Source organism: Cavia porcellus, unplaced genomic scaffold, assembly GCF_034190915.1.
Source record: "Cavia porcellus strain 051 isolate PalLab524CR breed Dunkin Hartley unplaced genomic scaffold, mCavPor4.1 scaffold_2, whole genome shotgun sequence".
NCBI lineage: Eukaryota > Metazoa > Chordata > Mammalia > Rodentia > Caviidae > Cavia > Cavia porcellus.
In genome coordinates this window covers 89,417,387-89,442,336 of record NW_026947485.1, presented here as the reverse complement: position 1 = coordinate 89,442,336, position 24,950 = coordinate 89,417,387, and the positions used below count along the sequence as shown (strand labels likewise).

The 24,950-nt window shown below is 44.2% G+C and overlaps 1 protein-coding gene across 3 annotated transcripts in view; it reads left to right on the top strand.

The window, feature by feature from the left end:
• Positions 1-2,510: 2,510 nt before the first annotated feature.
• Gfra1 (GDNF family receptor alpha 1) overlaps positions 2,511-24,950 on the top strand; it is a 201,315-nt gene continuing 178,875 nt past the window's right edge. For 2 of the 3 annotated variants that reach the window (XM_063244810.1, XM_003479324.5), the window contains exons 1-4: positions 2,730-2,888; positions 3,185-3,476; positions 4,339-4,632; positions 5,794-5,877. In XM_063244810.1, the coding sequence (XP_063100880.1) occupies positions 3,437-3,476; positions 4,339-4,632; positions 5,794-5,877 (418 nt within the window). In that variant the 5' untranslated portion in view covers positions 2,730-2,888; positions 3,185-3,436. Of the gene's footprint in view, positions 2,632-2,729; positions 2,889-3,184; positions 3,477-4,338; positions 4,633-5,793; positions 5,878-24,950 lie in introns of those variants that run through there. The other variant, XM_023561417.2, reaches the window with a different exon arrangement.

The following is a 24,950-nucleotide window of genomic DNA, read 5'->3' as shown; positions in this document are numbered from 1 at the left end:
TGCTGAGCTAAATCCCCAGCCCTCTTTTGGAGGACTTTTAGTCTACCTTTCTTCCACCCTCTTAGAATTCAATTTAAAAGATGTTTATGGGATATATAGGGTAACATGTACTCTTTTCTAAACCAAAACTTATGAAATGTGTGGATGATGTTTTAAAGGAAATCTCTTCATCATCCAACCATCCCAACTGGTCAAGAGTGATACAGTCCATGTACTGAAAATTAGAATTGCATATAATTACCAGCATCCCAAAGGAAGACATACACTTGCACCTATAAAATTAAACAATGAAAGAGGATTTTATGTGTTGAGCATCTATGATGAAAGTCTTCAGATAAACTCTTAATTTCCTAAATTTAGTCTTTCTCTCAGCAAAACCACCTTCCCAGATTGCTCTGGCTCGTGTGTGAGAATATGGGAATATACTTTGAAGCAAAGAAACTGATTGGAAGACTTAATTACATTTCTGATTAGTCCACCGGTAAGTCAGACTTACTACTGCTGGAGAAAGAGAAGTAAGCTCTTGGTTTGAACCATCTGTCGTGAAAATGTGACATATGCTAGCTTTGTTTACTCAACAACCAAGTGTAAACTGATACACTGAACTAGAATCTGTGTCTTGTGGTGTGTGTATGGGATGTGTGTGTGTGCCTGTGTGGGAAGGAGGGGTGCCTGATGAGGTCATTGGTCCCTTCATTCCTGTCTCTGGGGATCATGCGGGCAGCCAAGGAGGTGCGTGAGTTGTAGGGATGTCCGCGGGGTTTGTAGCTCACAGTGAGGCGCAGATACTCTTTGTAAAGACTCCAAACAATGCGCAGCACACACGCTAGCAGCGGCCACAGCTGACAGGCACGCCTGGGTGATGCGCAGTTGAATGGACAGCTATCCACCCCTCCTCCTCTTCTCCCCGCCCTTACACCCGGGCCTCAAACTTCAACTGAAGCTCACGCCCTTTTCAATTAACCCTCCTCTATCAAAATGAAGGTTACTATTCTGTCCTCAATGGCAGCCCATTGTTTGATGTGATGGGGCTGCAGCTTTGACAGCTGGGCTCATGCAGACTTGATTCAATTCGGTCTCCCTGAGAGATGAACTTGGACATCAGCAAAGATCTTAAATACAAGCCCCTGAGCCTTTGGAAGGCCACCCAGCACTGTCCCCCAAACCGGAACTATGAGTTAGTGCAGACTTGCATGCTCCAGGGATCTCTGATTGTGTTCCATGTGAAGTCCTTGTCCCAGTGGAGTAGCGCATTCAGCAGGAGTGGGAAAAAGCGGTCCCAGGAGTTGGGGTGAAGGGCTGCGTATATGTTTGACTTTTAAATAAAAAATTATTTGTAAAACAGTCAAGATGGAAGTCATCTTATAAATTCCCCAAAGACAAGTCTGACCAGCCTTAAATGTAAAGAGCTGGGGTCTCAGTTTCTGTTTCGCCGTCCAAACTAGAGACAGTAGACACTGTGTTTGCACATGAGTGTGTGTGTGTGTGTGTGTGTGTGTGTGTCTGCTGGCTTAAATGAACCGGGTGGGCACATTCCACGATCACTGCTGGGGGAGGGCATTGAGTCTGAGTGTGTCTTTAGCCTGGTAAGTCTTGAGTCGTATCGTGGGACAAAAACTTTGTGTTCAGAAGGTTCTGGCAGGGGTACACTGACAAAGAGCCTTTGTGCATTGTACTCTGTGCGTGTGTGTATTTGCGTGACAGATAGAGAGAGAGAGAGAGAGAGAGAGAGAGAGAAATTGAGAGGGAGCGAGCGCCCGCTAGGCGCCAGGCGTTGGCTTGTAGCGCTGCCTGTCCTGTGCGCGCCTGCAGGTTCTCCCAGAGTCCCACTGTGGGCAAGCTAAGTGCCTGTGCCCGGCTGTAGGGACGCGCTCCGGTGGCGACTTGCAGTGCGCTACTGGGTGGCGGGAACAAAACCGGACCGAGCGTGCACTAGCCAGGAGAAACTGGCCATGCTATGCTCTTCGCCGCTTCCTATAACCACTAATATTCCCACTGGGCATCCTACCCCTTGTCTCTGCTGGGAAGTTGTCCCGGCCACCTCAGCCCTAGGAGCTCTAAAAGATTACGTTATCTTTTTTTTCCTAGCACAGAGAAAGTGAGCCCAGAATGATGAGGAGTAGGAGGAAGAAGAGGAGAAGAAGGAGGAGGGAGAGGAGAAAAAGGAGGAGCCACCCCCTCAAGAATGAATGAATAAATAAATAAATACATAAATACATAAATAAACAAACAAACTGGCTCTTCGCTACAGCTGGATGCGGTCGGTTGAGTCCAGGTCGGTGGCCTCTGGAGTTCTCTCGTGCAGTTTGAAAACCCATCGCCCTTTTCCCTCTCTCTTGTTCCAAGCACTGTTTTCCATCTTGTAGGCTAACTTTGGGGTACCTTCCGGTAGGGTTGCTTGTGGCGGCCGATTGCACCTGCCAGGGCGCACGGGTGAGAAGCCGTGCACTCTTCTCTGGAGCAGTAGTGTGAACGCGCTGAGTTCTCGGCTCCTAGTCAGTGAGGGGAAGGCGCTGCCGCTGAGGAGGGAGTGGAGGCGCAGCGCACAGGGGCGCAGGAGCCGGGCTCCAGCCACAGCCGGGACGCAGGTCCCTTTCCCCGTCTGCCTCGGAAAGGAGGCGAGCTTCGGGGGTGAGGAGTGAGGGGGGGGGGAGGTGTCGGCGACCGGGTGTAGCGATTGGTGGTTTGGATGCGGAGGGCCGGCGGCAGAGCCAGCGAAAGAGCTGGCGCACTGGCAAGAGGAGGGGGCGGCCAACTTCCCGGGAGAAGGGCGCTTTCCACGCCGGAACTGGCTAGCAAGCCGCCGCCGCAGCAGCCACCACCGCCACCGCCGCCGCCGAGGGCTCCCACTCGGGGCAGCTGCTGCCTTCGTTTGCGGCGCTCGGAAAGTAATATTGATTTATTTATTTGCTTGCCCTCAGCCTCTTGGGTTGCAACGGTTAGACATCCCCTTTGGACTTTGAGAGCCCGCGTCCGACCTCTGCAGCTCGCTGCAGCCCGTTTAGCTACTTCCCCGCCCTCATACGTGCACATGCATTCCCAGCGCCCGGACCCGGGTGGGGGTGGGTCTTCACCCTGGTGTTGTCAAGTCCCCCAAGGCGGGAGCGAGGGAGGGGAGAGGAACGGGGAGGGCGGAGGTTTCAAGGCTCCGGACTCTCATTTTAAAGCGCCTTCTCCCTTCCAGGTTGGGTCGGACCTGAACCCCTAACAGCAAAACCGCCTACCGCCCTCAAGCCCTCCCGGAGTTGAGTCGCCTGTGGCGGCGGCGGCGAACGGGCGGGGGGGTTTCCTCTCGCCCTGGATGGAGCTGAACTTTAGGCTGCCAGACAATCGCGGCCATCTGGGGATCGCTGCATGCTGAGTTCCCTCGGATAGACCCAGCAGCGGCTCCGGATTTTTTGGGGGCGGGGGCGGGGACCAGCCGCGCGCCGGCACCATGCTCTTGGCGACCCTGTACTTCGCGCTGCCACTGCTGGGTAAGTCGAGGCCTCCACAGACTTTCTTACCTACTGAGTCTGTTTCCGTGGGTGCCTTGCGGCACCCCCTCCCCCTTTCAAAAAATTGCGGCGCGGTTGCGGTGGATGTGGGAGGAGGAAGTTTCGTTGGGGGTAAGGAGACCCCAAATCCCTGGGCTTGAGAAGCGGCACTGCCTGGAGCGCTTCAAGATTGGTTTTTATTCGCGTGGCTTTGACCGAGACTCGGGGGGCGCAAAGGAGTGTGAACCCTCCAGCCCCGGGCCTGGCGGCCCTTTCCAGCCCGGAGGAGCTGGAGGAGGCGCGCGGGCAGGTGGAGTTTGGGCGCACACTGGACCGAAAGGCAAACTTCGAGAGGAAAACTTTTCTCCTAATAACGTCTTGGCGCTCCCCGCCGGGCAGGCTGCGGGCCGCCGCCTGCCGCCTTTCGCCCAGCTCCTAGCGCGCCTCCGCGCTTCCTCACCGAGCGCCCTCAGGCTGCAGCCCGGCCCGGCCCGGGCGCGAAGAGCGAGCGGCCGCAGTCCCGGTGCCCGGGGAGGCGGGACAGCCGCTAGGGCCGAGCTGCCCTAGGACGGCAGGGCAGTGGGTGCGGTAGGCGCTGGAGGATGTGGGGCAAACCTTGCCAAAGCCGCGAGTTGTGTCTGCGGCGCCTCCCCTGGTCCTGGCCGGGGCGGAAGGGACCGCAGCTGTGCTTCCCTAGGCGGGAAAACGAACTCCGAGGAGCAGGGAGTGAACCCGCTGCCTCCCCAGAGCGCCCCCGACGCCAGGCGAGCTTCGTCGTCCTGGGCGCGCGCCCAGTCCCGGGGATTGGGGTTTGGGGGTCCCTGTCAGACCGCACTCAGGCTTCTTCCCCTCCATCCCGCAGACTTGCTCCTGTCTGCCGAGGTCAGCGGCGGGGACCGCCTGGACTGCGTGAAAGCCAGCGATCAGTGCCTAAAGGAGCAGAGCTGCAGCACCAAGTACCGCACGCTCAGGCAGTGCGTGGCAGGCAAGGAGACCAACTTCAGCCTGGCATCGGGCCTCGAGGCCAAGGATGAGTGCCGCAGCGCCATGGAGGCCTTGAAACAGAAGTCGCTCTACAACTGCCGCTGCAAACGGGGCATGAAAAAGGAGAAGAACTGCCTGCGCATCTACTGGAGCATGTACCAGAGTCTGCAGGGTATGCACCCGCCGCCTGCCACTCACGGCCCACTCCTCTGGAAGGCAGGGATCCTTTGGTCCTCGGCTGGCTAAGCTCATTCTGCGCTCAGTTCTCCCCAGCTGCGGAATGAGGACCTTTCATTGGCCCCTAGGGACAGCAGCAGCTGGTGTTTGCTAAGGATGAGCAGGATTGTTGCCACTGGTTGTTGGAAAACCCAAGAGCAGGTGGGGGGCAGTCCTGAGATCCCGCTGGCCTTTTTGAAACCTGGTCAAAACGTCCCAGTAGGGACCTAGTAAAAGCCACTGGAGAAACCCCGCAGCTTCTCTAGCTGGCTTCACAGACAAGTGGTACAATGGCTTGCCCAGCATTTTGCGTTTCCCCATTTTTTCCCCTCTACCTATTCTGTAACATGGGAAAAGAACTCAGTGGAATCCACTCTGTCTTTAACCCCTCTCAAACCTGATCAAACCCATTTGTCATCTTAGATTAGCTGAGTTTGGAAACAGCTGCTGTGGTTCAACTTTGGTTACCAGAAGTAGCTCAGGGAGGGAAAGCTCTGTTGTCACAGCCACCCATTCTGATGAGAAATTTTTGGTACTACTGTGCCAAAGGCAGCTTGAGTTTGTAAATCTGACACAAAAATTCTGTGTATTAATAAGTCACTGAGACGCATCCTGAAAAATTTGATCTGTCAGTTACAACTTCGTCCAGAATCTGTATTCATGAAAATCTGTTTCAGAGATGGACTGTGTTAATAGCCAGAATACCTGTTTTCTGGCTGCATGCCATTTTGGGGGAGCATTCAAATATGGTGGCTTCTTCTGGGTCATTTTTCTTCCACTGGCTCCTGAAGGCAAATAAGGCTTGAGGTTTCATTGGCACTTTTGTCTGTGATTTCAATTCTTTGTAGAGTGGGAGAGTTTTCTGGCAAGACATAGACTGCGTTTTTCTCCAGTGTTTTCATGGTACTGTGGGGAGAACAAAGACAACAGAGAGAGAGGAATGAAAAAAAAAATTAACCACAACAAAATACATATATTTGAAGTCTTTGAAAATTTTAGTATCATTTTGTCATACAATCATAACGTAACGTAATCATAACGTAATTAAGGTTAAGCAGCAACACACTGAGTGAAATGCAACTATTTTTCAGATCTGAGCCCAATCTTTCTGTTGCAGGAAATGATCTACTGGAAGATTCTCCATATGAACCAGTTAACAGCAGATTGTCAGATATATTCCGGGTGGTCCCATTTATATCAGGTAAGCAAATTTACATTTTTACTCTGATGCCTTTACCTTTGCCAGCTTAAAATCCATTGGCTTGCTATTCTTTGGCTTTTAAATAGTGTATAAGTAGATAGTTGAATGGTATAGTGTTTCCGGGAAATTAGAAACAAGATGAGGATAATGAAGAGGCATAATGCCTAATTCTGACTGTGTGACTTAAAAGTAATTCTAAATGAAGTAATGGGTATAGTGGTTGGGGAGAGGTTGGAGGGAGGTGACTTGGTTGAATTTCTTTTTCACATTAAAATATGATTGGCTGACTCTTGGCAAAGGGAATGCCATTTCTGTCTGTAGGTGGCAATCGTATTCTCCTGTTGCATTTGTTACACAGTGCCTCCCAGGAATGAGCTCTGATCTAATGATGCCACTTTCTTTAGGGAATAGAAAGTAATCTTAGATTGTTGAAGAATTTTGGTTGGATTCACTTGTCTGCCTTTGATTTAAAAGATTGAGCTCTACCATTTGTTAATTCTTCTTTTAGTTTTTCCTGAGCAAGTATGAACATTTCTGCGAGAATGTACTATCCAGTGGGTCTATAAAATTTGGTTTTGCTTCCCATGGTTTGTTCTGTCTCTCTCTGGAGTTCTCCATTTGGTTTGGTAGTAAGCTTAGTTCTTGAATTTAAGTTTTTCATAACATTTGCACTCAGCCCATGAATAATGAGTGAGGAAATAATTTCTCTTAATGACATACAGAGTCCAGACTGATGTTGTCTTTATTTATTTACAGTCAAGATATTTTCTCAACCATATATCTATACATATATTCCCCACAAATTATATTTCTTGGTGGTTAAACATGGTAGTTAAACATTGGTGGTTAGTGTTGAATTTGATTCTGTTAGTTGATGGCTTGCTACTGATAAAGAGTTTTGGTTTTCTAAATATTTCCCTGCAGAAAAGTCACAGAACCAAGAGAATGCAAAATACTGATATTATGTGTGAGTGTATGATGTATTTATTCACCAAATGTTCACTGAGCACCTACTGCATTCTGGCTGTTGTGATTTTGGCAGTGAGTCAGTTATGATCCCTGTCCTCATGAATGTTAGTCAACAGCTGACATTTATTTAACCCTTACTGTATGCCAGGTATTCTATGAAGCACTTTGCATCATTAGTTTGTGTAATCATCAAGGGCTCTTTAGGTATCATTATTTTCATTTTGGAGGTGAGATTGAGGCAGAGTGAAGATAGAAAACCAGCCTGAGATCACAAAGGTCCTAAAAGATAAACCAGAATTTAAACCCAATGTATTTGATACCGGGCCTTATAAATATCTACTCTTTGCTACTTGGGAGTAGTCTTCAGATCAGTAACACTGACAAGTCCAGGGAGTCATTTAAAAGTGCAAAATTTCAGGCTCCTTTCCTGACTTACAGAACCAGAGTCTGCATTTTTGACAGAATCCCTGGATGAGATCTTTATAGGAACATCAGACTTGAGAAACACACTTCTGCAAGATTTTGGCATTTAATTTAGAGGAAAATTGTGTGTGCATGTGAGCATGTGTTTTAATATAAAATATAAGGCTGTACAGGTAATTCAGCATCAGAAGCATTTATGTTACCTGAATAATGTTGATAATTTCCACTCAAAATTCCCTGCCTAATGATCCTATGGGTCCACTCCTGACAGTGGCTCAAACAGTGGAGGAGAGGTGTACAGACAAGTTCATGTAACCAGCTGTATTTTTTTCTGTAGGAACTAAGTTAGGATTTGGCCAGTTGGGAACCTGAGGTGAACCTCAAGCTGTTAAAAGGATGATGACTCCTGTCTGTTGCCTCCCTCATGGGAATGTCATTGCCCGGTGTTCACTGGTGGCTGGAAGGGTATGAACCTTCCCCTGCACGGTGAAGAGGGAAGAAGCAGGCAAGGCAGAGGGGCCGTTTCAGAGTTACTATGAATTAGGGTCCTTTAAGACTCAGTTTCCCTCTCTGGTTTGCTCATTTCATTGGAGTGAATAATAATCCATGATTCTGAAGGAAGATTGAGGTCATCTCCAGCATCCCTCCCCTGTGCTACTGCATAGCTTTTTGGACTCTTATCTTTATTTCTGCACTCAAAGTGCTATGGTCATTCCTGGGTGCCATTGGCTTCTCTGAATTTATTTTATTATTATTGGAAATGACTTAAGAATCTTTGCATGGAGCAGATTTCACTCATTCATGTGTTGGTCCCTTTTCTTAGATAGGGCTCTTTTCCAGGTAAAATGATCTTGGTTTGTGAGACCTGTCCTGCTGAAAACACAGAAGTCATAATGAATTAAGCAGAGTCAGGAAGCCCTTGTCTAGTGCTTCATTTTATATCTCAAGGGCATTGAGTTTAGGTTCCAGCACTAACGAGCTTTGACCTCTGACAGTGTCTGTGTTCCTTAAGTGGGTATGGTACAGCCAAATGGAACCTCGAGAGGTTTTAAGTCACTGAATAATGCATATTATCCAGTTTGGCCTTTCTAGGATGGAGAAGGACAGAGAAGCAAAGATGATAGATGTTGCTTTTCATAGTATGAATCTGAGTTTCTAGAATATCTCTTTTGTGGTGAATATCTGTCCGAGAAAGCCAGCACAGGAGGGTCTCTGCCTTTTACAGATGTGGTAGCAATCAGTTTCCATATTTGGATTTCTCTGCTCAGTGTGAAGAGTACGTTTATCTATATACGTTAAGTGTGAGCTGACTCCTCCCACTGACATGTTTGACATTCTTATGTTTCCATTTTCTTTGGATTCCTCAAACCCACAGCTGTCTTTGCCATTGTTAATTTACCAGACCAAAGACCATATTGAGGTATTATCTTTGACCTGGTGGGAACAAAAGTAAGAGGGGAATCTAAAAACTGACATCTGTTCTGAAGCCTGAACTGCAGAAGGGAAATGGAGCGGCCTAGTCAGGCTGGAAGTTCAGTGGGAGGTTAGCAGACCTAGTCTTGTGGAAATTTGATAGCAGAAGCCTTTGGCCTGGAAGGCTTGCTAAAGGGCTTGAGGGGGTAGTTTAGCCAGGGTTGGTGCCAGTGTGGTTTTCAGGGGGTCTGGAACATGAAATATACAAAGCGAAAAGTGGTGCAAGGGGATGTTTGGGTAGTGGGAGGAATTCAGTGGAGTCTCCTGGGAGCCAGAGGTGGTGCAAGGGGATGTTTGGGTAGTGGGAGGAATTCAGTGGAGTCTCCTGGGAGCCAGAGGGCAGAGCTGTGTGGGAGTTTGGAAGCTCAGGATGTGGTGCTTAACATGTACCCCACCCACCACAGCTAGCTTTGCTCTTGAGTGATCTGCCTCTTTTCCTCCTCAAAAGTTCAAGCAACAGCAAGAAGCAATTAGTGACTTAAAAGGATGATGAGCTTGTTGACATTTTTTTTTTTTTTTTTACTCCAAAAGGGGCAAATAAAGTAGTGAGAAAATTTTACAGAGTATAATGGTCCCAAGAAGATCATGAGGGTGGTGGGGAGGACGTGAGCCTCTCTTGGCAACAAGAGGAAAAGGACTCCAAGGTTGCAAGATTGGCTTTTGTAGAGAAGAGTGCGAAGACAGGCTTTCAGTACATAGAATCAAAATGGAAGATACAGTATATGGGTCAGGAGAAAAGTTTGTAGCACAAGAGCCATGTCAGGGTTGGAATGTCCTCAGTCTGATTTGGTCCCAATATTCTGGCTCTGTCATCACTACCCTACCAAGTCCTGGAGTGGTATAGACCTTCCTGAAAGCCTTAGGATGTTGACACTAGGGACTCAAACTGGAAATGGTTTGCATTGGATAAGATGTGTCTAAGCTCTTTTGGTCCCCTTTTCTGCATGACATTGTGAATTGTTAGTCATGTTGGCATTTCTGGTTTAGCAAATGTACCATCTTATTTGTTACTATTTAAAAAACTTTATTAAAAGCTTTGCATATTGTTGTGACACCATCTCAGCATGAGAGTGAAAGGCTTGAATATATTACTTGTTAGGGCTATGCTGATCTTTTTCTCTATACCTCACTCTTGGAAACAACTTATTGCTGTGCTCCTCTATTTGAGACCCCATTAGTTTTCTTTATTGATTCTGGCACATGGCACATGGCCCTGCTGTCTAGCCTGGGCCTGCTGCCTCCATTCTTGAAGTCCCACACCCCCTTCTCCACTCTTGCTGCATGGGAAAAACAATTCTGTAGCTATGCCATGTACATGCACTTTCCTGTCCCTTTGCACATGGCCTTGCACTGGCTTGGGAAAATTCTATTACTTCTCTAAGGTCATGATCAGGCTTTATCTCTCTGGGCTTTTTTGGAATTCACCCAGGCAAGCACTTCCAGTCAGGACTTCCTCATGCTGCCTGTGTGCTTACCGTTTTGATAGCCGTTAGTCATAGCATCTTGAGAGGACTTATTTATGTGTCTGTGTTCCCATTGGAAAGACGGGGACTGGCTTCCATGCAGGTGTCTGCTCAGCACCAATCATCTTTCTTGGTTCAGAGGTAACATCCCATCACCCATTAGTGGTTGAATGCCAGATCAGTATCCTTAGAAACCTAGTCCAACCTTCTGCTTTTACTGATTCTCAGCACAGAGAGGGGAAGTCATTTGGCTAGCGTCACATTGCTGAGGGTAGCCTTGGAACCTTTTCCAGGACACTGCTGACAGGAGGCGAGTTGGCTTCTTTCTGCTGCATTCTCTCTGAACTTCATCCGTTCCTGGGACCTCAGCTACTACTTTCAGCAGTGACTCAGGGTCTTCCCTCCTACTCTAGCTGCCCGTAAGCTTTAATATATTGTTTCTAACTGAGTTATGCACAACACCTATGTCTCAGTTACCCCGTTGCATTGCTCCTTTCTCTATTTTGAGTGATCCAAATCTCACACTTAAACTTTGCTTTGGACTTCTCACGGACTCCCTGCCCTTGTTTTTCGTTTCTCTGAGTCTCATCTCACCTTCTCCCTGCCAGGTCTTATATTGGTACCGTAGGGCTACACTGGAGCCATCTGGCCTGAGTCGGCCTTCACAGTCTTTTACAGATCCATATGCTCTTCCACCCCTGCTACCCTGTGTTGACTGCCGTGCTGACCCACTGGTGCTCTGGGAAGCGTTCTGCTGCTGCCCTTTGTGCCCACTGGTGTTGGAAAAGGGACACATTCCACTCACTCTGGTGACCCTCACTTCTGCAACTGCCTTTGTCTTGAGCAGGTATTTTGAGTTCGTTATGTCTTAGATATCTTGGATGTAAAATGGGGTGAAGATGGTACCCACTTTATAGATTCTTATGGACTAAGAATGCTTGATAAATATTGGTCATTTTTGACATACTGAGGCCATGCTAGCTAGCTAGCTGTTGGCTCAGTTCTGACTCCAAGACTGGGCCTCTTTTCAGCAGACCATATTTCCTGATCATTGAATACCAGTCTATGTCTTGAAGTGGGTAGCAGTCTGAACCTTTGGGAAGGCTGCTTATAAAGTACTACGAACAAGAAACAAAAAATCTGCAGTCTATCTGTAAGGCCTGAGAGGAAAGTCCTGCCTCTTACTAACACAGCTGAAGGCTTAGCTTCCCTCTGGGGAAGGGATTCCTTTTCCCTCTCTGAATCCTTCCTGCTCCTTCAGGCAGCTCTGTCCTTTGGCTCTTTAGTTGGAGGTGAGTTTGTTGCAGCAAGTGAATACCCAGGCCTGAGCTCTTACTGTGCTTAAGGATTCTTGTGATCAGCCTTTCCTTCTCAGCTTCACTGATTTCCATTCTTCCAGCCTCACCCCATAAATCTTCTTCCCAGCACCCCTATGGCAGAAGAATTACTGCTCCCTGAGAAGGGCAAACCTTAAACCTGGGAGCGGCTTCCGTCTCCAAAGGCTCTGCTAAGTACACTTACATTTCACTTTCACAGACCACTACTTTTGGTTTTTATTTTCTTTCTCTCCTGTCCCTCAGCATTCCATTTTTATTGTATAACAGTATGAAATGACATACAGGATAAAAAGGGAAAGAAAAGATAACCACTGTGAGTTAACATGTGACATGAGTCTTAATTTTTTTCTTTAGATGTGAAGATGTATATATGTGATGTGTATACACACATTTTTTTCCCCTTCCCAGTGTGCATGTACCCTATTACCTGTGCAATGACTTGAGGATTCTTTCTGTTTCACTGTCACTTCCTGAAGACAACATTGTATTATTAATGTCAACTCAAGTTCTGTGAAAAAAAGCAGTGGGACATTCTAGTAGCTAACCACTTACAGCAGAAGCCTAAGTATTCCAGTGAAGGCTGTGAAGGAGGAGACCATCAAATATTTTGCATGGTAACTAAGTCCTGTTATCAGAAAAAAGGAAGATAAAACATCAGTGAGTGACAGGTAATTGCTTGAACTGAAGATTGTTACAAAGTGCAAAATTATTTATAGCCCATATGCCTGTCTTCATTCCTTCTTCTTAGTTATCTCAAGTATTTCCTTCTGCCATCTCTTAAATTTTTAGCTTGTTCAGCCCAAAGGATATTTTTTTTTTCTTCTCTCTGAGACAGAGTATCAAATTCTTAAGAGAAGGTATAAAATTGGGCTTGTTTGATTCAGAGCATACTGGCCCAGGAGTTAGGAGCTCTATGTTTTCCTTTTACCTTGACCTCTAACTAGCTAAGTGACCTTGAGCTAGTATTTGCCTAGCCTGAGAGTCAACTGCTCCTTTCACAATATAATGGCTGCGCACCAAGATATTTAACAGATTTTCCCTTTCTTTACAGGTTGTATATATTGAGTTTTACATTATTCTAGAACTTGCTGTTTTTCTAGCTTTTTTTTTTTTTTCTTTTTTTATCGGTATCCGGGATTGAACTCATAACCACGCGCTTGCAAGTTAGGCACTTATGCTGCTGAGCTAAATCCCCAGCGAACTTACTGTTTTTCTTGCTAGCATTTTCTTCATGCCAAGGAAACTTGTTATCCTGGCATATATATCTTTCACATTAATAACATTTATAAAGGATGATTTATTCAATGTATACCTTACTTTGAACTTGAATGTATTTAAGGCATCTTATTTGAATACATGGGTGAAGATAAGAGTAAAAAAAGGAGATGGAGAAAATTAGGAAAAGGAGAAAATGAGACTAGGAAAGAAAATGAAGCGAGGAGTGAATTCAGTACACTAATGCATGCCATAAAATTATATCTAAATAAATTAAATTATCAGAAGTGCCTTGTGTGTGCAAGGATAAGTAAACATCACTGGATAGTGGATATGGTAGGACTTTTGGAGGTCATTCTAGTTCAGTCCTCTTATTTTACTGATAAGAAAAAAGAGAGTTCCATAAATTTATAGGACAGGGAAACATAAATTGTCTAGGACAGTGATGACAAGTAGAATTAGGTGTGAGTTTGTTTTTAAATTGCTGTTTGAAACTCCTCATATCCTGGTATTTCCCCACCTCCTTTCAGTTGCCCTTCACCTGGTCAGATCTGTGCCTCTTGGGGGACGTCTCTTTTCTCTGTTGGTGACACAGTGACCTGAGCATCACAGCAGCTGTGGGCTCACTTTAGGAGGCTGTGATCCATTGTTTAGGAAAAGGTTTAACTAATAGGTTTCTAGCAGCAGGAACCGGGTGGCTGGAGCATTAATTTTCATATATTTTTTGTTGTCTTCTTCAGAGTCGTCTGCAAGGAAAAATGAGAAATTATTTGTTGCTTTAAGTTGTCCCAGTCCCCAGATTAAAAAAAAAATTAATCTTCCAACTGGAATTTTTTTGTTAACGAAATTAACCACTTCCCGTAATTTAGAGACTCAACTAGCTGGGTCAGTGATGAAAACGAATGGATAATTTGCATAAGGGGCTAATTTATTATGTCCCTTGGGCATTTCTTTCATCTCTCTTTCCATTCTAATTAATGTTCTAAGAGAGTCTATCACCATATCAGAAATTAGGGGTGAAAGCAGCCATTGTTAACCTTTATTATTATGATTTTTTAAATCTTCTGTGATTTTTACCCATTTTTTCCCTCATATCCAAGATTTATACAGCTACGGCTGCATAGTGTTTGAAGAGAGGATTTTAAGAGTGGGATCTTTCATGATCTTTCTTCAAATACTGGGTTGTTGAAGAAATCAAAATGATTCAGGTTTGCCTTCCAATGCTGAGGGATTTGCAGAATATACAGAAGGATGTGGCCCTGGTGGTAGAATGTTTCTAAATGCAAGCCCTCTAAAACAGCGATATAAATGTGTGTGTACACACACAGGTTTAGATATATCTGTATATCTACTTCTTCATGGGGGTGTGTATTTATAACACACGTAAATAGTGCAGATGTCTGTATTTCAAGCATTTTGCCTCAAAAAGATCTTCCTTGACATGTGTTTCAGTTGTTCCTGGCTGTGACAAAGGCAGCTGTGTGTGAGAGAGGGTGACACAGCTGAGGAAGGGGAAAAACAAGCAATTTCTTTGAAAATCAATTGCAATTTACTGCTACTAAATCGGCCCAAGGTCCGCCCTGTCCCCACATTAGCATATGACAGACTTTTAATCATTTGGTCAAATGGCCTATTTTTGGGTTCCCTCTGGGACCCTAGCCATCCCAGAGCTATGTATTCTTTAAACTCACATTGTTTTTAAGGGGAGGCCAGTGAGGAGCCCCTTTGGGGAGCTACTGCTGTGTGGACTGCACTGTCCTGCTGGTTCCTATGCATGGCTTCCTTTTAGTCCCCACTGTGCTAAAAGATAGGTATTGTGCACTTTGATTTTTGAAACGTAAACTCAGGTTCAGAGAGATCCAGCAACTGTCTCAGGGCCAAACAGCCAATATGTGTCAGAGCTTAGACACACTTTTTGTTTTCCTGACTCCATATACAGTGCGCTTTCTGCTCGTACAAGATGATGTTTTAAGCACAGGGCTGTGTGCTTTATTCAGAAAGAAGTATTTAGTCCTTTCCCTTCCTGTTTAATTACAACTTTCTCTTTCTTGGGCCTGCCCCTTAAAATAGTTTGACACAGAGCCTTTAAAGTTGAAATATAAGCCAGTACTTATTATTTTAATATTTAGATCTGCATTCTGATGGATTCTTAATTGACAACAAACCCAGAATGTGTACACTATTAAAACCATTCCTGTGGAACTGCAGAAATATTAACCAAAGAAGCAATTCTTGGATTCTGTCTTTTTCATGGAATGGAAGACTTCTAAAGTAGAGCAGAATGCCTACAGCTGTTTTTTGTCATGTTGTCATATAAATAGCATTACATAGTGATACATAGAAATACATAGTTGAGCCTCACTTTATGGTGACTTAATATGCTATTTGTCTTCCATCACTCTGGTACTGCTTTCCTTTGTATCACTTGTGAATCACCTAGGAAGCACCATGTCAAAAATGTTATTTCTGATTCCTTTTTGCATATTATCATCTTGTGTACACTTAATAAAGTATGAAAATAAGCATTGATTGCATTCTTCATAGAAGCAGGCCAGCAGGTTTCTTAAAGCTATGTTTATGAAATGTTTCATTGATCCTTATTCCTGCAAGTTTCAAATAAACTCTGATGAAGCAGATACCAGGAGATCACTAAATTCTGGGCAGTCTTTAACAAAACCACTGCTTTTTCCTGAGCTTAGGAATAGTAAGTAGCATTTAGATGGGAAAAGGAATGACCAGGTTGAACCCTTGCATGTACCCCTAATTGAAAATGATAATTTAGAAGAAATAAAAACAATAATTGTGAGAGCTGCAGGAGGCAATGTGCTAGGTGTTTATTTAAAACCAAGATGCTTCCTCATTGCTAGGACAGAGTACCTGACACTCAGAGTTAAAGGAAAAAAGTTTATTTAGCTCACAGTTTGTAAAGTTTATGCTTGGCTGGCTCCAAGACTGGTGCATGGCAGAGGGACATCATAGAGAAGGAACAGTTCATGGTGGGAAGAATACAGCAAAGGCAAGCAAGGACAACTATAAGTAACTGGTAGCAAGCCTTTTTCTGTCCTTATATTGTACCCAGTTTTCTACCCTTAGCGTGCATAACATTCACACCCTTAATCCTAGCACCATTAAACTTAGCACTGCACCATGAATCAGTCACACTCCCCAGATTCAGCCACCTCTGTAAAAGCCTGCCTGTGACCATGTGAAGTTTTGGAGGGACTTCTAAACACAATCTGGGACATGTTTTACATGTAATTAGTTGTTTAATCCTTGTTTAATAGTGAGTACTCGCAGGTCCATTTCAAGTATGAGGAAACTGAGGCCCAAGTGAAAAGCTGAGGACATATGCCTGTGGAGTGGTAGAGCCAGCATTCTACTCCAGGAAGGGCAAGAGAAGTGTTCCAGGGAAGTTAAGTACAAAAAATGTATGAAAGATTCATGGAAAATTTTTATGGAGTTATATGTATGTATAATTATATATTTATATGTGATATATATTGCACAATGCATAGATATACATACATATATGAGATAATGAGAATATTATGTTATATGTAAAATATATAATATGTATGATATATAATATATACATATTTAACAGTATTGATATATATCATGGGATGGACAGTTATTTCTAATGGTGAATTAAGGACAGAGTTTCTTCCTAGTTAGTCAGTTTCCCATCAAAATGCCATTTACTATTCCTAAATTTGAGAAAAAATAGTGGTCTACCAAGGACTCCCCAGAACAGGGTTCTCTCAGTATCTGCTCCATCAAGAGTTTGTTTAAATCTTTCAGGAACAGGAATAATGAAATATTTCATAAACATAGGCTTTAAAAAAAGCTGTTGGCATGTTCCTGTGAAGAATACAATTGTTTGTTTTCACTCATTATTAAGTGTCCACAAAAGTGTGTGCTTTTAGTATTGTATAAAACTGTTACATACAAAAGACATGTATGATATTCTCATGTTATGTAATGTTACAGATGTACATACACATGAATCCCATGTGTTAAATATAATGCACATATACACATATAACATACTCATATGTTATGAAGTTATGTAGTTATGTATTTCAGAATGAAGACACAAATTGGTCAGTTCCTGTTTTTCAGGTGCTAGAATTTTATTTCTATCAGATCAATTACTGTGCTACTAGTGGGAAGCCCAGTGACTCACGGGGGAGTATAATCTTTTTATTACCTTGCAAGAATTCTTTTTTTTAAATTTTTGGGATAAGCATAAACAAAATGAGTTTTGCTCATTGCGTAGAACTCTGTACATAACTCAAATGTAGCCCTAAGGCGGGAATAATTGACCAGAAGAGGTTGTGGGTCAGAGAAGGTTCACTGGAGGGGATTTCTGAGCTGGCTTTTGTGGTGGAGAGGAGCTGGTCCCCCGAGAGGTCATTTCAGACAGAGTGTCTAGGTTGGTTACAATGGGCCCTTTGCTATGGTGGGAGCATCAGGGGTGAGGCGAAGGGGAGAAGAGCTGGCAGACAGGCAGTTTTGCTAGATGCAGGGCCTTGGCCTGGGCCTCGGTAAAGCCAAGGAAGGGCGATAGTAATTTACCTCAGCATTGCTGGGGTTTTTCAAGCTCATATGAAGTTGCCATTTGCATAGGCCAACATGGTAGAATAATAGAAATTCCAGAGAGTTCGTAGTTTCACGTCGTAAAAGTACAAATAGGTGCTCTGGGTGCTTCTAGACTATACAAGCGCATATGTCCTAACTCAAGCCTCATAGAGGGTCTTCTGAGGAGGTAAACCACAAGGGCAGAGGCACATTGCTGCCAGCCTCTGCTCTAGTTGGGTGAGGTTCAGGCTTCTCCCTCCCAGACTTGACTTCTTTTGGAGGGAAAGCATGAGGCTCTCCCTGAAAGCAAAGCCTGTGGTTCACTTGTGGCCCGGAACCACCAGGTGAGGTCCAGGCAGCCCCTCTGTGTCTGCTCCTCTCCATCCTGAAAGGTGGGCTGTGTGCACTTGGCTTTCAGGAGGTAGAGGCGCAGTCAGTGGGGCTGCCTGGGCCTCACTGTGAGGTCCTGGGAGGGCGAGTCGGGGGTATCTGTAGAGCAGGACAGCAAGGCAGATAAGCATCAGAAGGAAGAAGTGCAGGGTGTCATGGAAGTCTTGAATGTGCCTTGGATACCAGGTGTTTTGCTTGGCAGAGAAATGGGGCCACTGATAGCTCTTCACTGCAGAGTCACAGACTGGTGAAGATGAGCTTGCCCCATGGGCCCGACTGTGGTCAGTATGAAGCACTGCTCCCTGCCTGTCTTTCTGTGGTACCCAATGCACTGCCCTCTGGCTGGACTCAGGAGTCCTTCTGTTTTGTCACTTGCAAACAGTGACAAACATTTAGGCTTTGGTTGTTCAGGCCAGCACTGTCACCCTGCAAGGAAGGATGGTATTGCCCAGCTTCCCTATGGACCTCTGGCTCCCTCACAAGAGGTGTCTTATTTGGAGAACTTCACATAGGACTTTGTTTTTTCACTTATTTCCTACTTATTATTTTCTTCATCTGGCTTCTTAAATCCTATGTCTTAGGCAGCTGTTTTCTATGCCAAATTCTCAACTTGATCTGGAACATTTCACAAGAGTGTCTGAATAAAAACTCCAAGATTCTCATTGTAGGGAGTTGTCTTAATTGAAAGCATTGCCCACAAACCTCAGGGCAGCAGGAGGATGGTGGGCTTTGGGAACTGCAGCCAGCTGTTACGCAGTGCAGCTCTGCTTTGCTTCCTTCCTTATTTAGGACATTGCTTTAATGACCTCGTGGGGATGGGGGGAGGTAGGTGGTGCTGCCCTTTCCACTGTTGGTGCTTCTCTTACAGGAAGACCCACCAGGCAGACCATCTGCAGTCATTCTAGAATCTGGAGTGGGCGCAGGGAGTGGCAGGGGGCGAGGTCCTGATGAGCCTAGGAAATTATGCTTGATAGAACTCTGGAACAAGTCTTGACACCAATTACACCCTGGTTCACATTCCACATGCCAGCAATTACGAGCAGTGGTGGAAACATAGGTGGCAGCCTTCTTGGTGTTCTGTAATGGGATGATAATGGTACCTAGTTCATAGGGTTGTTAGAGGTAACACTTAGAGGGTATTTAGTGTGCTTTGGCACTTATGAACTGCCCAGGAAATGGGAGCTGAGTGATTGCCAATGTGTTCCTTTTACATGCATTTTACCTCCCTTCTTCCTCCCTCAGTTTATTAGCTTGCAGCAAGCATAGTAGGTTATTTGAATGTATTTAAATCTCTTCTACTGTAAAAAAAAAATAAAAAGAAACTTTAAATAATAATCTCCAATTCAGTTTACTCCTGAACATTAGTTATCTGCTCTTGAAGCACCCATAGCTCACATTTTCCTGGAGTTTACCGTGTACAAGGTACCATGCTAAGTGCTAGGGAGATGACCTTGAGCCAGAAAGAATGTGCAGAACCCAGGAAAGTCCCTTGAGGGGTGAAGAAGAAAGGAGGAAGAGAACTAGATGCAGGAAAGTGGCCCTGAGATGCAGAGGATGGATTTTAGGTGAGCGAGGGCACAATAGTGAGAGAGGGGTAGAGGTTCACCCAGCACAGAAAATCACTATTGGATATGCAAGCCCTGTGTTGGAGCGGATGTGAGCATAGTGAAAACCTAGCGTTTTTTTTTTTATTCCCTTGATTATTCTCAAGAATGTTTAAAAAATGTAATGTTTGCAAACAAAGTAGAAACAGTTGAAGCATTGTTTTCTATTAGCGGTATAAGGTTCACTGGCTCTGGGTAGTTTTTCATTCTTGTCTTCCAAATTGTAATTTTAAAAGATGAGGCATTTCATATTCAAGAGTTTCCTTTGTCTGAAATAAATTATTCATTTCTACCCAGTTTCAGAAACAATGAATGTAATACTTAATGTATCACAATTAAGCGAGTGTAGCTTCATGTAAAATTATGTTCTGTGCATTGTAGTGGCAAACAGAGCAGTGTATCCTATATCTTGTTGACATTTGTTCCTCAGAAGCAAAACATAAAGAGGCAGAGACCCAGAAATGTGTTTTCTTTCTCTCATGTTGGATAAGGGGTAACTTGAGACCCCAGAAGTATTGTTTTTGATGTTCCACAGCTGTTGGTGGCTGTGTCACTCTGCAGAGAAAGTGAGTCTACAAGGGCTATGTGTTGCATGGGGTCAGATGAGGGACCTAGTTCTTGAATACTACACACTTATCTAGGTCCATTGGTCTGGATTTAAGATCCTTCCACAATTATCTTTTAGCAGTGCCTTACCTGGATGTGTCCTCCTTTTGGATTTAGTAGTAGTCACTCCTTGAATACTGACTGGATGGTCATTTTCTAAGAAACTGTCTCTGCAATACTCCCTGGTTGTAGGGATGCACCTTAAGAAAGTAAGAATTGCTATCAAGAATATAGATTTCCATGGAAAGCTTCCCAGGCTTGAAATTTGGCTATGATGTTTCCCAAGAAACATTTTAGGATGCTTCTCACTCAAAATTCCAGCCCTGGGGTAAGGGTCAAAACTGACTGTGGTTGCTGAAAGTGACCACAAAGATTTAATTGTGAAACTCTGCTGGTGCCCATAAATAGGCTATGAAATGCTTTTGTGGGCTGTGTCAGAGAATCCTTGCAAAAGCCCCTGGGTGATGGCCTACAGAGCGGGGCACGCGTCACACTTTACATAAAAAGAAACCCAACCTCAGAGAAGTCAAATGACTTTCCTAAGGCCACACAGTTAGTCAGTGGCAGATCCTGAATTCCAGCCAGGTTTGTCTAGCTCCTAAGGGTTTGCCTGCTTGACTGCCTTTTAGACTATTTGTTTAAGAACAAAAGTAGCTAAACGCAAGGTGGATTCTTGGCTTTCTGTGGTCTAAGCACCATTTTGTATATGAGTAGAAAAAAAAAGACCTCTCTATTAACTTAGAAAGTTTTAGGAAGAAGGCCCTGAATGTGGCCAGAAGTTGTTATGGTTGTGTCTGGATGTTCCCCCAAAGACTCATGCAGTTAAGGGGGGATGGTGCTTTTCTGAGATGGCTGAATCTGTAATCTGTGACTGATTCATTGTTTAGTGCTGGGATTATGGGTGTGAGTGCTACATCTATCCTACAGTGAGTGTGGCCTACATACACTATAAGGGACAGGGAGAGTCTCATGCTCCTCCCTGTTTGCTCTTGTTGCTTTTGCTGTCTTCCGCCACCATGAACTGTTGCTCCATGCTGCGTTGGAGCCAGATGATTATGGATTGAAACCTCCACAAACTGTGAGCTACATAAAACTTCCTTTTCTTAACTTTAGGGCATTGGGTATCTTGTGTCAACAATGAGAAAAAAGTAACCAAGCAGTTGTCCTAGGTGTTTCCCTGTTCCAGACCTCAGTTCTGTGGCTGGTTCTGCAGTGCTCTTCATGGACTTTAGAGCTCTTGAGGACTTTGCTTTCACCTTGGTGTTAATGACCTACACCCTTAGTTTTGGTGGAGGCTCTTTGACTACAGTTTCCCATGTAAGATCTGGAAGTCCTCCTCTGTGATGTGACCATCCAGCTGGCTGCCAGACAGACAGTTCCACTAAAACATCCTGATCACAACTGAGATATACTCCAAATTGAACTGGCATCTTCTGTGAAACCTGGGCATGAGGAAGAGGCATACAGGAATCTTAGAGGGTTGCTTTTATACATTGAGAGTAGTGCTATTGTGGACATAATATGAATTGGGATCCTGACTTCATTTTTTTCATAACATAAGCAAGTTGTTTAACTTCCATTTCAGTCTCATAGTTTGTAAAACATGGATAATATTTACTGTGCTAAGTCCTTGTGAGGGTTAGATCTGTGTTGTAAGATAAGGTATGGAAGTGTGTCACACCAAGTGGAGTTGCTTTATGGTGATAGAAGTCCTTACTAAAATACAGGAATGTTTTCATCAGCCTCAGTTGTTCCTGTGCCCACAGCAGGCTGATGGTCTGTGTGCTAATGCTTGGAGCTTTCCAGGAGGTTTTCCATGATTCCTTGGCTGCTGTCCTGAAGCCTGTCTGCATTTGTTCTTCATATGCTAAAAAACATGACAACTGATTGCCTGGTTTGCCTGTAAAATAAAGTGGTCCTGCTGTGCAACAGGCACCAGCTGTGGACCTCACCTGTTGTAGTCTGCAGACCTGCTTTGTGGTTAATACTTTCCTGAAACTTTCCAACACTGACATAGCCACACCCTGAGCATTGACCTGCCCTCCACACCCTCAACTTTCATTAAGAGAAGTTTGATGCTAATTGAAATGATCTTTCAGAACTGATCTTAATGCAGAGCTGGCCTCGGCTCAAACTGTGGGTAAGAGTTAGTGAATGAGAAAAAGCAAGTGTTTGTGGGTTCCCAGGAGAGTAAGTAGATTAAGTTGATGTAGAATTTTCCTGTCAAGAGAAGAACCAAACAGGTTTTTAGATAAGCATTCTGATGGTCTTACATGCTCAATAAATATTTACTTTAGGTGTAAAACATTCACAAAGTTTAGAAAATCTTAAAATGGAAAATTTACACTAGGGTTTTATATTTTAAAATTGTGAAATGAAAACAAAACCAAAACGAAACAAAACAAATTCCTAAGTCACATTTGTGCTGTGTAAGCCCTAACTGTACGTCAGATACCACCTCATCTGGTGCTCCTCAGGAGTCCCTATGTGCGGAGAAGGAGGTGCTGGCCTCTCTGGCTGCATCCAGGACTAAAGAAGTTTTGTTTAAACTTCTAAAGTGTTGGGACAGGACTTGAGAAATTAATATGTGTGTCTACTGCATTAAAGTCTCTGAAGGTCCCATTACACAAGTTATTTTCTTTTGCTAAACACTCTGATCCTTTCTGGCACAGTGGAGGGTCTGGTACTTTCGTGGGTTCTGACCCAGCCCTATCAGGTGCTTTGCACAAATATCCTGTATCCCCAGTCCCATTGGCTCTACCATATGTTGTCTAGATTGAAAATTATTCTGCTATTTCCCCTTAAGTTCTTGGTTCTAACCTACCATGTCCTTTTTCATGTGTTATCAAGGACTTTTTAGGTGCCTTCTTTCTTTAGTTGATTAAAAGGTATTTACCAAGCCCACTTTTTATGAACTGGATGTTATACTGTGTCCTGATGATGTTGACAGGGACGAAACAGATGAAGCCCCTGAACTTATAGCAAGTCAGACATAACTAGTTAAATAAAGAAAGTAGGGCTTTCCTGGAGGGCAGTTAGTACTTTAAAGAAGAAAACAGAATAGTGTGATAGTGAATTGCATTCACTACACAGAGAAGTAAAAAAAGATCCCTGCTCAGAGGTGATTTTCAATTGAGACCTAAATGCCAGCGAAGAAATGACCTTTCTGAATACTAGTCGAAGAGCATAGTTGGAAGAACTCACAAGGTGAAGTAGGGGCCAATGTGATTGTACTGACAGTGTGTACTAGTGATGATCTCCTTCTGCCAGCCTGGGTGAGGGCCAAAGATGGGGACAGGGTACTTCCAGGACTCAGGAGTATGCTATGGCTGAGGGTCTTTGAAGGATCAGGAGGCTCAGGGCCATACCTGACTTTGGGTATTGAAGGAGGCCTCACCTTGCCTAAGAAAGCATCCATTGTTATATTTCACTGTTCTACATTTTTTTGTACCCTATAATTCTGAGAGGAGCAAAACAGCTCTCTGAATTGGAGACTGTGTTTGAATGTTACTCCGAGTGAGTTATTTTTGTCTTGCTCCACTCCAGGTATGTGCTTTGAAAACGCAGTTCTTCAGTGATCATTGTCTTTTAGTGCTGGGTTATGTTTCTATTGATTTGTCTCATTTATTAAAAAGATGATTCAAAGGCAGATAATGATAGGATATGGATGATTACTACATTCAGGCTGTGACTTAATACATGGAACATGAATTTAAAGGGCTGGAATTTACTAAGGGATTTGCAAGGAGACAAACTGGTCCTGGCCCTGGGTCCTGGCACATTTTCCTCTCTCCTCTGGTGACATATGTAGTTAGAATGGTGCCACTTAGGAGGTGACAATTCTGTCCCTACAGGCGTCTGTATTCTCAGGCAGATTCTTAAATTCTGCTCACTTCTCTTTCCTTTTCCTGTGCCCTTCTCCTGCTTTTTTCCCACCTCTAAAATACATCAAGCTTGTGTCTTGGAGCCTTTGTTCTTGCCTCCCCACCTTATCTGGAGTATGAGATCTTCAGTTGGATGACTTCTCCTTGTCATTTTAAATCCAGAGGTTGTTCATAAAAATTTAGCAAATATTTTTCCTTGCTCTTCATTACTACATTCTCCCGTTTCATGACTTCCATGGAACCAACCCATGTCAAAATTATTTCATTGATTTACTTATTGGTCTGTTTTACTAGGATGTTAAGATGCATCAAAGCAAAGACCTGTCTTGCTTGCTCATTTTCTGTCCCTTATCCAATAATGCAACATGACATTCTGCAGATATTTGTTAAAAGAAGATGCAGTCAATGGGATCCAGGCAAGCACAAGTGGGTTACTATTTACCTGGTGCCTAGCATTTAAGTGAAGTAGAAGATACATACACCAGTCATACTGTTAGACAGGTGACATGTTGTAGACAGGAGTGTATGTTAGGATTTTTTTTTTTTTGAGATGGAGCCTTGCTTTGTTATGTAACCTGGCCTTAACAAATATCCCTACCTCAGTCCTCCTGAGTAGCTAGAACTCTGTAGGTATGTACTACCATGTTCAGGTGCCCAGGTAAGCACTTTTTGGATTTTACAAGAAATCTGAAGATAGGATCTCCTTTCTGGCATATGCTATTTGCCAAAAACAACTTTTTGATCTCCAGCTTCTGTATCTGCCCTTTAGGTTGGAGGTATCATCTCATCTGCAGAGTCAACAAAATGTTCTATGGACTTGCTTGTTGATCACAGATGGGCCTGTGCACTTCCAGGCTTCATAGCCTTCCACAAAATCCTAAACCTAGGTACTTGGAAATAGAATAGTGAACAAAGTCAGACTCATCCTCCACAGCTTGTAGCAGTGGAGAGAGACAGAAATACCTGGAGGAGCCCAAGTGTGAAAAGTGCTTTGAAGGAAAAGCAGATGCTACTAGGAAAGCTTGTAACAGGGATCAGACATGGCCAGGGTGGAATGAATGTTTCAGGAAAAGAAAGACAAAGATTGGTAAGAAAGATAAGAAAGGCCAGAGTGAGGTTAGCCAGGGT